At 36.6% G+C, this 14,956-nt stretch overlaps 1 protein-coding gene across 1 annotated transcript in view; it reads right to left on the bottom strand.

Annotated features, from left to right (window-relative positions):
* Nucleotides 1-14,956, bottom strand: part of LOC130682831 (serine/threonine-protein kinase TAO1-like) — a 60,264-nt gene that overhangs the window by 11,146 nt on the left and 34,162 nt on the right. Inside the window, 4 exon segments of the mRNA XM_057497778.1 lie at nucleotides 1,397-1,636; nucleotides 3,602-3,805; nucleotides 6,319-6,447; nucleotides 14,490-14,726. Coding sequence (XP_057353761.1) covers nucleotides 1,397-1,636; nucleotides 3,602-3,805; nucleotides 6,319-6,447; nucleotides 14,490-14,726 — 810 coding nt within the window.

Below are 14,956 nucleotides of genomic sequence, written 5' to 3'. Positions count from 1 at the left end.
AAATCTGGAAAATCATTATGAATTCTGATTGTGATAAGCATTAACTAATGACGGTTATGAGGGTAGTCAACGTACGAGCCACTCTGTAAACGATGTTCATTAGCTGTTTTGAAGATACAGCAAAGTATAAAATTTTACTTAGATTCACAAGGAGAGGGTGAATCTTAGCTTTGCTTCTGTGTTTTGTTCAGGACAACTTGTATGAATGGAGTTGAATAGGAATCAGAGATACCACTAGGTGTGGTTTAGCTTCTGGTTTGGACACAGATTACTTCTGTGAGTGAATTCCACTTCACTTCAGGAGAGTTATTCAGGTAAGTGTTGTTACCTGATAGTTTTATAGTTAAATTGCCAAAGAGTTTGAAAAAGGGGATAAAGAAGATAGTGTGGAACCGGGGCCTTATTGGATGTAAATACAAGTTTACAATGTGCAGACATGTACAGATTAACTGAGGTACTACTGTGGGTGACAACATATATAGTGGGTCATTTTGGTTTTTTGTTTATTAAGATTCATGTGATTATACTTATTCATTACAAGTTATAAAATTTGAAAATTCCTTGGAATTGTTAACTATGGTTGATTTTGGTAGAGGGGGCTGGACCAGGTGGCCTAAAGAACAAGGAGAGGGAAACCTTTAACTTTATAATAAATACACTTTGGCATCTTTTGAATTTTGTATCATATAAATAAATTTCTCTATCAAAGCAAATACAAAATTTAAAGTCCTTTGATATTATATATCACCAACACTTGTCTTTCCTTATTTGTCTACAAGAGAGCATATAATACCTTGCTTCACTCTGATGTACTAATTAAAAAAATACACTCCAACTACACATGCCCTGGTCTTACCTATGTTACCAAACACAGAAAGAATGGGAGTAACAGTGTGATAATTCCACTATTCCTCTAAAGATGAGTACTGACAATGAAGGGAGAGGGGGTAAAAAGGCATTTTTCATTCACTGGTTTCTGTACTAATTAAGAACTTACTGCCTCTTTTGGATACAAATCACATTCAGAGGAAATAAGATTCCAAAACTATAAAACTTGGAATAACTGAGAGAAGCCAGCAGGTTACTATGTTGATATGTAGATTGTAGTATCAACACTGGACATTTGGGTGCACTTAAAATGAGAATTTTGAATCTTATTTATGACACTTTCCACAGTTAAAAAGTTCTGGCCAGTTTTTGGTACTCTGCTGAGAAATACACAAGCAGAAGTCTGTAGCCATAGACCCTATACACCAACACTAACCCAACATGCTGAAAATGAAAAGAAAAAAAGTTTATTCAATTTCTTGATGACAGACATCTGGCTTAGACTTTTACTGTTTACATGATGCCTTTTATCTGTTCTCCTTTGCCAAGAAGCTTAGGCTAAAGGTACCTTCAGACTCTTCGGCTGCTGTCGAACCTGCATGACATGCTTCCGCCTTAGTTCTCGCTCTCTCCGTTTATTACGCTCCAGCTGGTCAGTGAGCTCGGTTTGATGCTGCAGACTCATCAACTCACAGCGCATCTTCTGCACTGTGTTGAGGTGGCGGAACTCCAGTTCTTGTGTGGATTCATGCTGTTGCAGAAGCATTGCATGCTCTAAGTCCTTTTGATCCTTTCTTTTATTTAATTCCTAATCCATAAAAAAGACAAAGGTGTAATTTGCTGATGTACAAGGCCAGGAGAAAAAAAATCCTAAGAAACAGAATAACCAGGATATATAGATGTAATCCTCTGATTTAATAATGGCTGCACAGTGAATATTAGACTTTTATTACTGGAACTGTAGAAAATGGGCAATTAGTAGTACAATTGCCTTATCTGTTCATTTACTATTTATACTACTTTTAGCAATAAGCTTAAGACATATCAAATCTGTCCCAAGAGACTTAATGTCCTTTCTACTCTCTTTCCATCATTTATGTTTCCTAATTTTGTATTGAACAGGATTTCTAAGTCATCCTGTGAATTTCTTCAGAGTATACATTCAATTCTATTACATGCAGTATACCCAGTATAGTGCAGTGGTTAAGAACACAAGACTCCAGGGCTAGGCTGCCTGCTTTCTAAATCCTGGCTCTGCTACTGACAAGCAGTGAGTCCTTGGGTTAATTACTTAAACTCTCTGTGCTTCCATTTCATTACTTCTCAAATGGAGACCATAACATAGCTGTTTCATAAAATTAACGTGAGGGTGAAATGAGTTCATAAGTGGAAAGCTGTCAGAATACCTACCTCATGATCAATAAATGTTACTACAATTTTTTTCAGTTTAAAAGATCAAATGTACAACACACACACACATACACTCACACACACTCTCTCTCTTTTTCTATGTAGAAGGAAGTCAGACGTGCCCCCTTTGCCTCTGCTGCCCCTTCTCGAGGGGCCAACATTTGGTGCATATGTTTCCCAACCTTCCCCATGCTTTTCGTGACACAACTATTACACAAAAACATACAGTTTTAAAATTGAATAACAATATACATTATAGGCATATAATATGCTTTCTTTACCTAAAAATATAATGGACAAATACAGATTTAAAAAAATTTTTTATAGGAAGCTTGTGCTTTCTGATGCCATAGTTTATCTATTTTTTGTTTTATGACAAATTTTCAATAAACATCTACACATGATACACCATGTAATTATGTTACTATTTCTTTAGGATAGAATTCTAGAAGCGGATTCGATGGGTAGAAGATACATGCAAATTAAATTGTTAAAGCTGATGAATTATGCTCCAAAATGGCAGGGTCAACTTATATTCTTACCAACATTGACCACTTTCCCATGCCACTACTAGGACTAACCAATTTTTTAGACCGATCTTATCTAATTGATGCAATTGTTTTCATTTGAATTTCTTTAATTATTAGTGAATTTGAATAATTATGTTATACTTGAAGTTTATTTTAAGCCACTCTTGGAAATAAATTGATCTATGCTCATAGGTATACCTGATAATGAGAACAGTTGTTTTCATTGGCTAAGTTTCTACATATTCCCAATGAATAATTTCATGATTATAAAACTATGTTAAATCGTAGTATATACCTTCATGGCACCCATTTCGGATGAAAAGGCATAAGTTATCCTATTAATTTTCTCATATTTAAAAATTAACAGTTCTTTCATTCATGGAATTAATATTTATTATATATTTACTTAATACATATTTATTGAATAACTATTATGGGCCAGCCACTAGCTACAAGGCCTGGATATATCTAGCCACTGGATATAAAAGCCCTGAACAGAACCTGGGACTTCATCTAATTTCCATTCTACTTGGGGAGAGAGAGATCCCCATAAAAAGTGTGTGCACGTATGTGTGTGTGTGTGTGTGTGTGTGTGTGGTGTGTGTGAGAGAGAGAGAGAGAGAGAGGACTGCAAGAATATTTAAAGAAGGGAGGAAGATTTGGAGATCAGAATTGAGGAGATATGAAGTGAGGGAGAAGGTGAACTGTGTGGGTTGGGTTTCCAGGGAAGAAGGACTTAGGCAAAGGCAAGCAGAGGCGCTCTAAGGCCCTGAGGGTGGGATGTGACTGACATATTTTCAGGAAGATTCTGATTTCACACCATTTACACATACCTCCCTGACAAGGTCCTGCTCCAAGTTGTGGCACCCAAGTAACAGCTTTCTTTCGAAGCGACGGCATTGCAGCTCTAGGTACCGGCTCTGATGCTGAAGAAGATTGGTCTTTTCCTCTTCTTGGAAATGCTGTATGTTCTCTTTCTGCTTTGAAAGCCATTCCTCTTTTTCTTTTCTTGGGGTGCTCTTGTTTTCATTCAGCTCCTGGCAAGATAAAGAACAACTGAGTTCAGAATACATAAAAATTAATTACATGAATATACTATTTGGTAGCTGGTAATCTTCAGTAAAAGTACTTAATTTGTGCCCTCTCTCATGGGCAGGCAGGTCAATTACCTTAAAGGAGGTAGGTAGTATTTTTCTGTTTCTGGAGTTATCCATGAAGTAGGACAAGAAAAGAGAAAACAAACACTAGAAAACATGCATACATTTTAGCTTTGCACAGCTATATTTAGGATGGCTCATAGCTTTGAAAGCACGCAATGATTGGTGAATGAAGTAAAACATCTTTCTTTAAAGTCCTCCCAAAAAGGGGAAGAAGACAGTGCTTTCAAGTAAAAATCACACTTGAATTAAAATTAAGGTTAAAATATAGTTATGTCTCACTTCTTGGTTTCAACAATAGAAATACTAAGTTTTTGGCAAAGTTAAGGATGGGTTCAGTATAAAAGACCGGAAATTAAATGGAAAATCAACAAAACCAAAGGAAAATAGAGACCTTTTAGAATAGATTTAATATTCAGCTCTATAACCACTGAACAAGGCAAGACCAATGTTTTTCTACAGCATTTTAAATATCATCTCACAAACTACCTAAAAAAAATGTATTTATACTGGACAAGATGAGAATGTTGACAATATACTCAATGATGCAAACCCGAGGATGCTAATTAATACTAGTATATTTCAACCTAAAATGCATCAACCTTGCAGAGAATATAAATCAGCCATCTCTTTCCTAGGTCTAAGATGATTTTTTAGAGACTGTTAACCTATGGTTCTTCATCTGTTGTTCAAGAAAGAAACCAATTATTCATTACTTTCATTGATAAGATTTTCAAACACATAAAAATAAAAAACACATGTTTGTAGTTCTCAACTTAAGGATGTCAATGAGAAGACAGGGATAATACAGGCATATACAGAATCACTTGGCTATGTTTTTCAAAATCTTTTGCCAAGGAAATTTCCCACCCACAAAGACTATAGTATGTCCCTTCCTCTATACTGAAATTATCATTCTAAATGAACACACACACACACACACACAGACATATGCAGACACAAAACTACCTTCTAACAGAAAACGAACTTGTTAGACTATGAATTGTATGCTTAAAGGATTATCTAAAACAACATATTCATTTATAAAACTAAAACCTGATTTCATTAGGAAACAACAATAGAACTGCATTTTGTTGGATATTTATTTACAGTTGGGAATCCTATTTACCATCTTTTCAAATCCCATGTTCTAGTATTGAGTTTAGCTTTTAGATTACAGTAATGGGAATACACAGCAGGTTATATTCTTTAAAGTTGGAAAAATCTTATCAATGAACCTCACTCGGCAGGGTATATATAGCAAGGCTTTGTGCCACCAATGTCCTTAATAAGACTTATATGTCTAATTATAGGTCAAATTCCTACACACAAAAAAGCACTATACCAAAGAGATTATGATTATTTTATCAAGATTAGTTTATCTGTGTGCTAATAATTAATTACATGGACTAAAAATTTCAGTCCATCAGTTTGTAAAAGAGGGTGTAAACTGGGGAAGTCTTGGTGGGTGGGGAATTTCCTTGGCAAAAGATTTTGAAAAACATAGCCAAGTGATTCTGTATATGCCTGTATTATCCCTGTCTTCTCATTGACATTCTTAAGTTGAGAACTACAAGTTTATGTGCTTTTTATATTTATGTGTTTGAGTATTTTATCCACAAAAGTAATAAAGAATTGGTTTCTTTCTTGAATAACAGATGAAGAACCATAAGGTCAATAGTCTCTGAAAAATCATCTTATACCTACAAAAGATGGCTGATTTATATTCTCTGCAATATAATAAATATGCTATAGTTGACACATACCATTTTCCTGTCCTGACCACTATCCTGAATAATAATCCCCTTTCAGAAATTGCCTTAGGACAACATGGCTTTCCTCACAGTTAGACTAGATCTGAGATAAAAATAAGTTCAAGAAAGCAGCACATAAAGGGCAAACACACATGAAATCCTGTAGCCATAACGACATAATTAGCATGCTTTCCTATTAAATAAAATGGGATGAGAAGAAATGCCTCTTATCCTTCTTCCGTGTTAAAATCAGAATAAGAACAAATTATTGTAATCTGAGCCCAAAGTAAGAAGGTATGATTTACTTTTAAAGGAAGAGATGTATGGCTCTTTTTCACAGCTAAAATATTTTTATTTCTAGTGACTCAATTACTTAAGAAGTGCTTAGGAAAGCTACTAAATAATAGCTTTATAAAATAATTCACATTTTCAAGAGATCACTCTTTTTAGATCCCACTCAACTGAGGATCTCAGCCATTGAAAAGTAATAGGTTATAATCAATGTCCTCACTTAAACTGATATATTGTTAGTGGCCACAAACAAAAGAAAATTTTATCTTGATGGTTCTATGAGTAGATCAATATTGGATATAACCAGTAAGCAGGTAAGTGGCTTGAAAATTTTTATAAAGTAAATACCTCCTTAAGCTGTTCCTTTCGAAGTTTGTATTCTCTCTTCTGGGTCTTCAAAAGGCTATCCAGTTCTTTCTTCTGCTCAGCCTGAATACGTTGCTGAAATTTTTTCACCTTTTTGCACATCACTTTAGCCTATAGGAAAATTTTTAAATGGATCAAATTAGCTAAGTAGATAAGCTTCAAAGCAGCAGTTTAATACACATTAGCAAGGATATTTCCTCCCACCTAAGAATATAAAATCAGTATAATCATTACCAAAACAAGAATATCCAATAAATTATTAACAAGTATTACTCAGCATCCTTATGATTTGAATTTCAGAGAACCACTAAAATGGAACTCATCTTTAAAATGCTGATCTTTTACAGGGTCAGTTTTTTCACCTTTTTTCCCCCATTTAAGTGAAGTATGCTGCCCGACACCCCCCACTAATAAAACAAAACAAATGTAATTAAGTTATGACCTTTTATCTAGCTTGACTTGTGTATTAAACAATGTAATACGTTCATCTTCAAATTAAACCCTGACTTTTAATTTGTATTTTAAATAATATGAAAATGTTAAATATTAAATACCTGTATATTATTATTTTATTTCTGATGATACATGCAATAGTTGGCCCTTAAACAACGTGGGGATTAGGGGTGCTGACTCCCAACAGAGTAAAAAAATCCTCCTATAACTTTTCATTCCCCAAAAACTTAACTACTAAAAGCATACTGCCGACTGGCAGCCTTACTAACAACATGAACAGATATTCACACATATTCTGTATGTTGTATAAATTCTATACTGTATTCTTACAATAAAGTTAGAAAAAAGAAAATGATCTTTTAAACTGTCTCCCAAAACATTTTCCAAGACCTTTATTGAAAAAAAAGTGTGTATAAATGGGCCTGTGCAGTTCAAACCTATGTTATTCGAGGGTGAACTATACATATCCATTGTAGAACATTTAGGAAATACAGAAAAACACAAAGAAGAAAAATCTTGCATGATTTTACCACCCAGAGATGACCAATACAAACATTTTGGTGCATACCCTTCCTAATTTTTTCTAGGCATGTATAGATATTGATATAAATATATAAAACAAATCTAAAATCATATTGTACATCCTGTTTCATGAATTCCTTTCCTAAAAATGTTAGTATCTACCTCTTTACAAAGTATTCAAGAAAGTACAACACCAAACAGGATTCTAAATATTTCTACATTCTTTCACCAAATTATTTCAAAATCCAATGTTCATTTATACCAGAAATTATTTTGCTAAATTCTCTGTTCCTGTGAGAGAGTGATTCTTTTTTTTGCAGGGAAAGGTGAACAGGGTAGCTATAAATGCCCCAGGGCAGACTAGCCAGACATATTTGAAGATATGGTATAAATTTATTGAGAAGTTTACATTTTACTTGACAACTGTGATTATCAAAATAAATTGAAACTAATGGGACACCAAGGAAATTAGAAACCAGTTTTCACAAAAGACTCCTAAAAAATGCACCTTTATCATACAGTAGAATGATACTTATTTGTAGTAAACAAATGGACTAAATCTGAATCTGAAACCCTCTTAATTCCTCTTAATTTAACATTCTCTGTATATTACAGTACTCTTCAATTCTTCTGATATAAAAATGCTACTATAAATTTAAGGTTTCCAAAAAGTACATAGAGAATGATGAATGTTTTTTTGACACCTAAATCACCTATTAACTGATTTATCAAACTTCTCAGATAACCAAAGTACCCACGGCCTAGAACAGAATACTTAATGACTTTCTTTTTCATGACGGTATCATTGATATATACACTCTTATGACGGTTTCACGTGAAAAATAATGTGGTTACTACATTCACCCACATATATCATCGAGTTCCCCCCATACCCCATTGCAGTCACTGCCCATCGGTGTTCTAAGATGCCACATCACTACATGTCTTTTCTGTGCTACACTGTCCCCATGATCCCCCCCTACACCATGTGTACTGATCGTAATAGCCCTCAATGCCCTTCTCCCTCCCTCCTCAACCGCCCTCCCGCACCCCTCCCCTTTGGTAACCGCTAGTTCCTTCTTGGAGTTTGTGAGTCTGCTGCTTTGTTCCTTCAGTTTTGCTTCATTGTTATACTCCACAAATAAGGGAAATCATTTGGTACTTGTCTTTCTCTCCCTAACTTATTTCACTGAGTGTAATACCGTCTAGCTACATCCATGTTGCTGCAAATGGTAGGATTTGTTTCTTTCTTATGGCTGAATAGTATTCCATTGTGCATATGTACCACTTCTTCTTTATCCATCCATTTACTGATGGACACTTAGGTTGCTTCCATATCTTGGCTATTGTAAATAGTGCTGTGATAAACATAGGGGTGCATATGTCTTCTTGAATCTGACAACTTTTTTTCTCTGGGTAAATTCCTACGAGTGGATTCATGGGTCAAATGCAATTTCAATTTTTAGTTTTTTGAGGAACCTCCATATTGCTATCCACAATGGTTGAACTAGTTTACATTCCCACTGGCAGTGTAGGAGGGATCCCCTTCCTCGGCATTCTAGCCACCATTTGATGTTCCTAGTCTTTTCGATGTTGGCCATGCTAAATGGTATGAGGTGATATCTCATTGTGCTTTTAATTTGCATTTCCCTGATAATTAGTGATATGGAACATCTTTTCAAGTGCCTCTTGGCCATCTGAATTTCTTCTTTGGAGAATCGTCTGTTCATATCCTGTGATCATTTTTTAATTGGGTTATTTGCTTTTTGGGTGTTGAGGCATATGAACGCTTTACATATTTTGGATGTTAATCACTTGTTGGATATGTTGTTTACAAATATATTCTCCCATACTGTAGGATGCCTTTTTGTTCTGCTGATGGTGTCTTTTGCTGTACAGAAGCTTGATGTAGTCCCATTTGTTCATTTTTGCTTTTGTTTCCCTTGCCCAAGGAGATGCATCCAGGAAAAAGTTGCTCATGTTTATATTCAAGAGATTTTGCATATCTTTTTGATAAGAGTTTTATGGTTTCATGACTTACATTCAGGTCTTTGATCCATTTTGAATTTACTTTTGTGTATGGGGTTAGACAATAATCCAGTTTCATTCTCTTGCATGTAGCTGTCCAGTTTTGCCAACACCAGTTGTTGAAGAGGCTGTCTTTTCCCCATTGTATGTCCATGGCTCCATTATGGTATATTAATTAACCACATTTGCTTAGGTTTATATCTGGGATCCCTACCCTGTTCTATTGGTCTTTGGGTCTTTTCTTGTGCCAGTACCAAATTGCCTTTGCAGTAGAGGTTGAAGTTGGGGAGGATAATCCGCCCCCTGCTTTATTCTTTGTTCTCATGATTGCTTTGGCTACTTGGGGTCTTCTGTGGTTCCATATGAATTTTAGAACTATTTGATCTAGTTCACTGAAAAATGCTGTTGGCATTTTGATAGGGATTGCACTGAATCGGTAGATTGCTTCAGGCAGGATGGCCATTTTGACAATATTAATTCTTCCTATCCATGAGCAAGGGGTGTTATTTCCATTTATTAGTATCTTCTTTTTCTTAAATGTCTTATAGTTTTCAGTGTATAGGTCTTTCACTTCCTTCGTTAGGTTTATCCCTAGGCATTTTATTCTTTTTGATGCAGTTGGGAATGGAATTGTTTTCCTGATTTCTCTTTCTGCTTGTTCATCATTAGTGTATAGGAATGCAAGAGATTTCTGTGTATTAATTTTGTATCCTGCCACTTTGCTGAATTCAGTTCTTAGTACTAGTAGTTTAGGGGTGGATTCTTTAAGATTTTTTATGTATAATATCTGTCATCTGCAAACAGTGACAGTTTAACTTCTTCTTTACCAATCTGGATGCCTTTTATTTCTTTGTGTTGTCTGATTGCTGTGGCTAGGACCACTAGTACTATGTTGAATAAAAGTGGAAAGAGTGGGCATCCTTCTCTTGTTCCTGACTTAGAGGAAAAGCTTTCAGCTTCTCACTGTTAAGTATGACCTTGGCTTTGGGTTTGTCATATATGGCCTTTACTATGTTGAGGTACTTGCCCTCTATACTCATTTTTTTGATATTTTTTACCATGAATGGATGTTGAATTTTGTTGAGTGCTTTTTCTGCTTCTATGGAGATGATCATGTGCTTTTTGTCCTTATTTTAGTTAATGTGGTGGATGATGCTGATGGATTTTCAAATGTTGTACCATCCTTTCACCCCTGGAATAAATTGTACTTGATCATGATAGACGATCTGTTTGATATATTTTTTACTATGATTTTGTTGAGTGTTTTTGCACCTATGTTCACCAGAGATATTGGTCTGGAATTTTCTTTTTTTGTGGTGTATTTGCCTAATTTTGGAATTAGAGTGATGCTGGCCTCATAGACTGAGGGTGGAAGTATTCCCTCCTTGTCTACTTTTTGGAAAGCTTTAAGGAGGATGGGTATTAGGTCTTCACTAAATGTCTGATAAAATTCAGCAGTGAAGCCATCTGGTCCAAGAGTTTTATTTTTAGGTAGATTTTTATTACCAATTCAGTTTTGCTGCAGGTAATTGATCTGTTCAGATTTTCTGTTGCTTTCTGGGTCTGCCAAGGAAGGTTGTACTTTTCTTGAAAGATTGTTCATTCCTTCTGGGTTATCAAGTTTCTCAGCATACAATTTTTCACCGTATTCTCGAATAATTCTTTGTATTTCCATAGTGCCCATAGTGATTTCTCCTTTCTCATTTCTAGACACTCTTTTTTTCTTGATAAGTCTGGCTAGGAGTTTTTCTATTTTGCTTATTTTCTCAAAGAACCAGCTCCTGCTTTCATTGATTCTATTGTTTTATTCTTCTCGATTTTATTTAAGCCTGCTCTAATCTTTATTATGTCCCTCTTCTACTGACTTTGGGCCTCATTTGTTCTGCTTTTTCTAGTTTTGTTAATTGTGAGTTTAGACTGTTCATATCGGATTTCTCTTCTTTCCTGAGGCAGGCCTGTATTGCAATATACTTCCCTCTTAGCACAGCCCTAGCTGCATCCCACAGATTTTGCATTGCTTGATCTGTTTTTATTTGGTCATTGATCCATTGATTATTTAGGAGCATGTTGTTAAGCCTCCATGGGTTTGTGGGTCTTTTCATTTTCTTTAAGTAACTTATTTCTAGTTTCATACCTTTGTGGTCTGAGAAGCTGGTTGGTTCAATTTCAATATTTTTGTATTTACTGACGTTCTTTTTTGTAGTCTAGTATATAATCTATTCTTGAAAACGTTCCATGTGCACCTGAGAAGAATGTGTATCCTGCGGCTTTTGGGTGGAGCATTCTGTAGATATCTGTTAGGTCCATCTGTTCTAATGTGTTGTTCAGTGCCTCTGTTTCCTTACTTATTTTCTGTCTGGTTGATCTGTACTTTGGAGTGAGTGGTGTGTTGAAATCTCCTAAAATGAATGCATTGCATTCTATTTCCTCTTTTAATTCTGTTAGTATTTGTTTCACATATGCAGGGGCTCCTGTGTTGGGTGCATAGGTATTTATAATGGTTATATCCTCTTGCTGGACTGACCCCTTTATCATTATGTTTATCATTATGTAATGTCCTCCTTTGCTCTTGTGGCTTTCTTTCTTTTGAAGTCTACTTTGTCTGATACAAGTACTGTAACTCCTGCTTTTTTCTCCCTATTGTTTTCATGAAATATCTTTTTCCATCCCTTCACTTTTAGTCTGTGTATGTCTTTGGGTTTGAAGTGAGTCTCTTTTAAGTGACATATAGATGGGTCTTGCTTTTTTATCCATTCTATTGTCCCGTGTCTTTTCATTGGTGCATTCAGTCCATTTACATTTAGGGTGATTATCAATAGGTATGTACTTATTGCCATTGCAGGCTTTAGATTCATGGTTACCGAAGGTTCAAGGGAAACTTCCTTACTATCTAAGAGTCTAAGCTCACTTAGTGTGCTATTACAAACAAAATCTAAAGATTCTTTTTTTTCTCCTCCTTTTTCTTCTTCCTCCATTGTTTATATATTAAGTATCAGATTCTGTACTCTTTGTCTATCCCTTAAGCTACTTTGGGGTAGTTGGTTTAATTTTGCATTTGCTTAGTAATTAATTGTTCTGCTTTCCTTAATGTGGTTTTATTACCTCTGGTGACAGCTATTTAGCCTTAGGAACACTTCCATCTATAGCAGTCCATCCAAGATACACTGCAGAGACAGTTTGTGGGAGGTAAATACTCTCAGCTTTTGCTTATCTGGAAATTGTTTGATCCCTCCTTCAATGTTAAATGATAATTTTGCCAGGTAGAGTATTCTTGCTTCTGCTTCATTGCATTAAATATATCATGCCACTCCTTTCTGGCCTGTAAGTTTTCTGCTGAGAAGTCTGATGATAGCCTGATGGTTTTCCTTTGTATGTGATCTTTTCTCTCTCTCTGGCTTCTTTTAATATTTTCTCCTTATCCTTGATCTTTGCCATTTTAATTATTATATATTTTGGTGTTGTCTTCCTTGGGTCCCTTGTGTTGGGAGATCTGTGCACCTCCATGGCCTGAGAGACTATCTCCTTCCCCAGGTAGGGGAAGTTTTCAGCAATTACCTCCTCAAAGACACTTTCCCTTTTCCTCTCTCTTCTTCTTCTGATACCCCCATAATATGAATATTGTTCTGGTTGGATTGGTCACACAGATCTCTCAATATTCTTTCATTCCTAGAGATCTTTTTGTCTGTGCCTCAGCTTCTTTGCATTCCTCTTCTTTAATTTTTTTTCATTTATCGTCTCCTCCACCATATCTAATCTGCTTTTAAATCCCCTCATTGTATTCCATAATGAATGCATCTCTGTTCTGGATTAGTTCTTGCATTCTTGAGCATTTTTCTGTACCTACATGGATGTGTTTATTATTTTTTAAAAATCTCTTTTAGGAAGATTGATGAGTTCATTTTCACTTGACCTCTTTTCTGGTGTTTTGTGGATTTTGGTTTGAACCAGGTTCCTCTGGCATTTCATATTTGTATGTGGCACCCTCTAGGACCCTGAAGGCATACTCCATGGAGTTACTTAGCCCGTGGAGTGATGTCAGGGTCTCAGCAGAGCGACACTGGTGACTGGGGGTTGGGAAGAGCTGTTTCCTGCTTCCCGGCTACTGTGCATCTCTCCACAGCCAGACTAGTCAGCTGAACACACAGGTGTAACCCTCTATGCCTTGCATTTGTAGCTGCTGTAGGCAGGACCTCCCTCTGGCTGGACTGACACCAGGGCAGGAGCAGCTGGTTTGTAAGCCAGTGCCAGCCTGTCAGAAGGTGCAGCAGGCTGCATATCATGGTGGAAGGCTTCGGAGCTCTGTAGCCAGCCAGGCAGATGGAGCGCCTGAAGTTCCTGAAAAGTTTCCAACCTGCTGGGCAGAGTGAATCTGGACAATTTTGTCTACCTGTCCTTTCTCCTGAACAGCAAGCTCTGTGCAATCCTTGCCCATTTAGTAGCCATCTCACTATTAGGAAGTCTCTCATACTGCCTGCCTTTCTTTTGTCCCAGAGCAGCTGGATGTGAATCCCTGTTTTCCACAACAGCTGGAATCTCAGTCTGTCCAACTATTCCTCCTGTCTTAGCTTTCCAACCCCACTAATCTCGAGCACCATGCAATATAGGTTCTTGCTCCCACAGCAGATCTCCAGGGCTGGGTGTTCAGCAGTCCCAGGCCTCCACCCCACCTCCACTCCATTTCTCTTCCTTCTGCCAGTGAGCTGGGGTGGGAGAAGTGCATGGGTCCCCCCAGATCACGGCTTTGGTATGTTACCCTTTTTGAGGTCTGTTCTTTTCTCCAGGTGTAAGCAGTCTTGTGCTGCCTTCTTTCCTGTTGATCTTTTAGGGTTAGTTGTATTAACTATATTTTCGTATTATATGTGGTTTTGGGAGGAGGCCTCTCTCCCACCTCTCACATCGTCATGTTTAATCTGATCTACCTGACTTAACCACTGTTACATGATAAAAGTATCAAGTTATCAGGACATAATTCCATACCTACTGGTTCCCGACTCAGCACTTGATATTTTACCTATTATATAAATATTTCTCCCTTTCCCCAATTGACTTGCTAGTTCTGGGGAACAGATACCCTAACAAAAATGCCATCTTGGTTAATTTTGAAATAGTCACAAGGGAGAATAAACACATTAGTAACACTGGTCAGCTACCTCTTTTTCCACTGCCGCCTGGTGTTTCTTGAGAAGCTTCTTCATTTTTACAGCGAAGGTGTTACGCTGAGTTTCAAGGTCTTTCTCTAATCTGAGGCTATGCTCATCCATCTCAGCCTTTAACTTCTTTTCCAGATTCATGAGCTGTTTCTGATGTTGCTCTGTCATTCTCTTACAGCCAGACATTTGTTCTCTGAGCTGACTTTCCTGCTCATGTTCTGGCATTTCCCTTGTAACCTACAACAATGGAGAGGAAAGAATGAAGTAAAGCAAAACCTTTTTCTTTCAAAACCATCTTAGACCAGTCTACTATCAACTAAGTAGGTAATTCATGTAGGAGATCCCACTCAACAGCTTCTAATAAAATTTCATCTCAAGAAGCAGACAAGCTAGCTGGTTCTAAAATTTAAGTGGGAATGTAAAGGCCCTCGAATAGCCAAAGTTTTGAGGGGGTATGAAAAGTTGGT

Source organism: Manis pentadactyla, chromosome 3 (genome assembly GCF_030020395.1).
Source record: "Manis pentadactyla isolate mManPen7 chromosome 3, mManPen7.hap1, whole genome shotgun sequence".
Taxonomy (NCBI): Eukaryota; Metazoa; Chordata; class Mammalia; order Pholidota; family Manidae; genus Manis; species Manis pentadactyla.
Note: the sequence above shows the minus strand (reverse complement) of the source record. Positions and strands in the feature narration are given on the sequence as shown.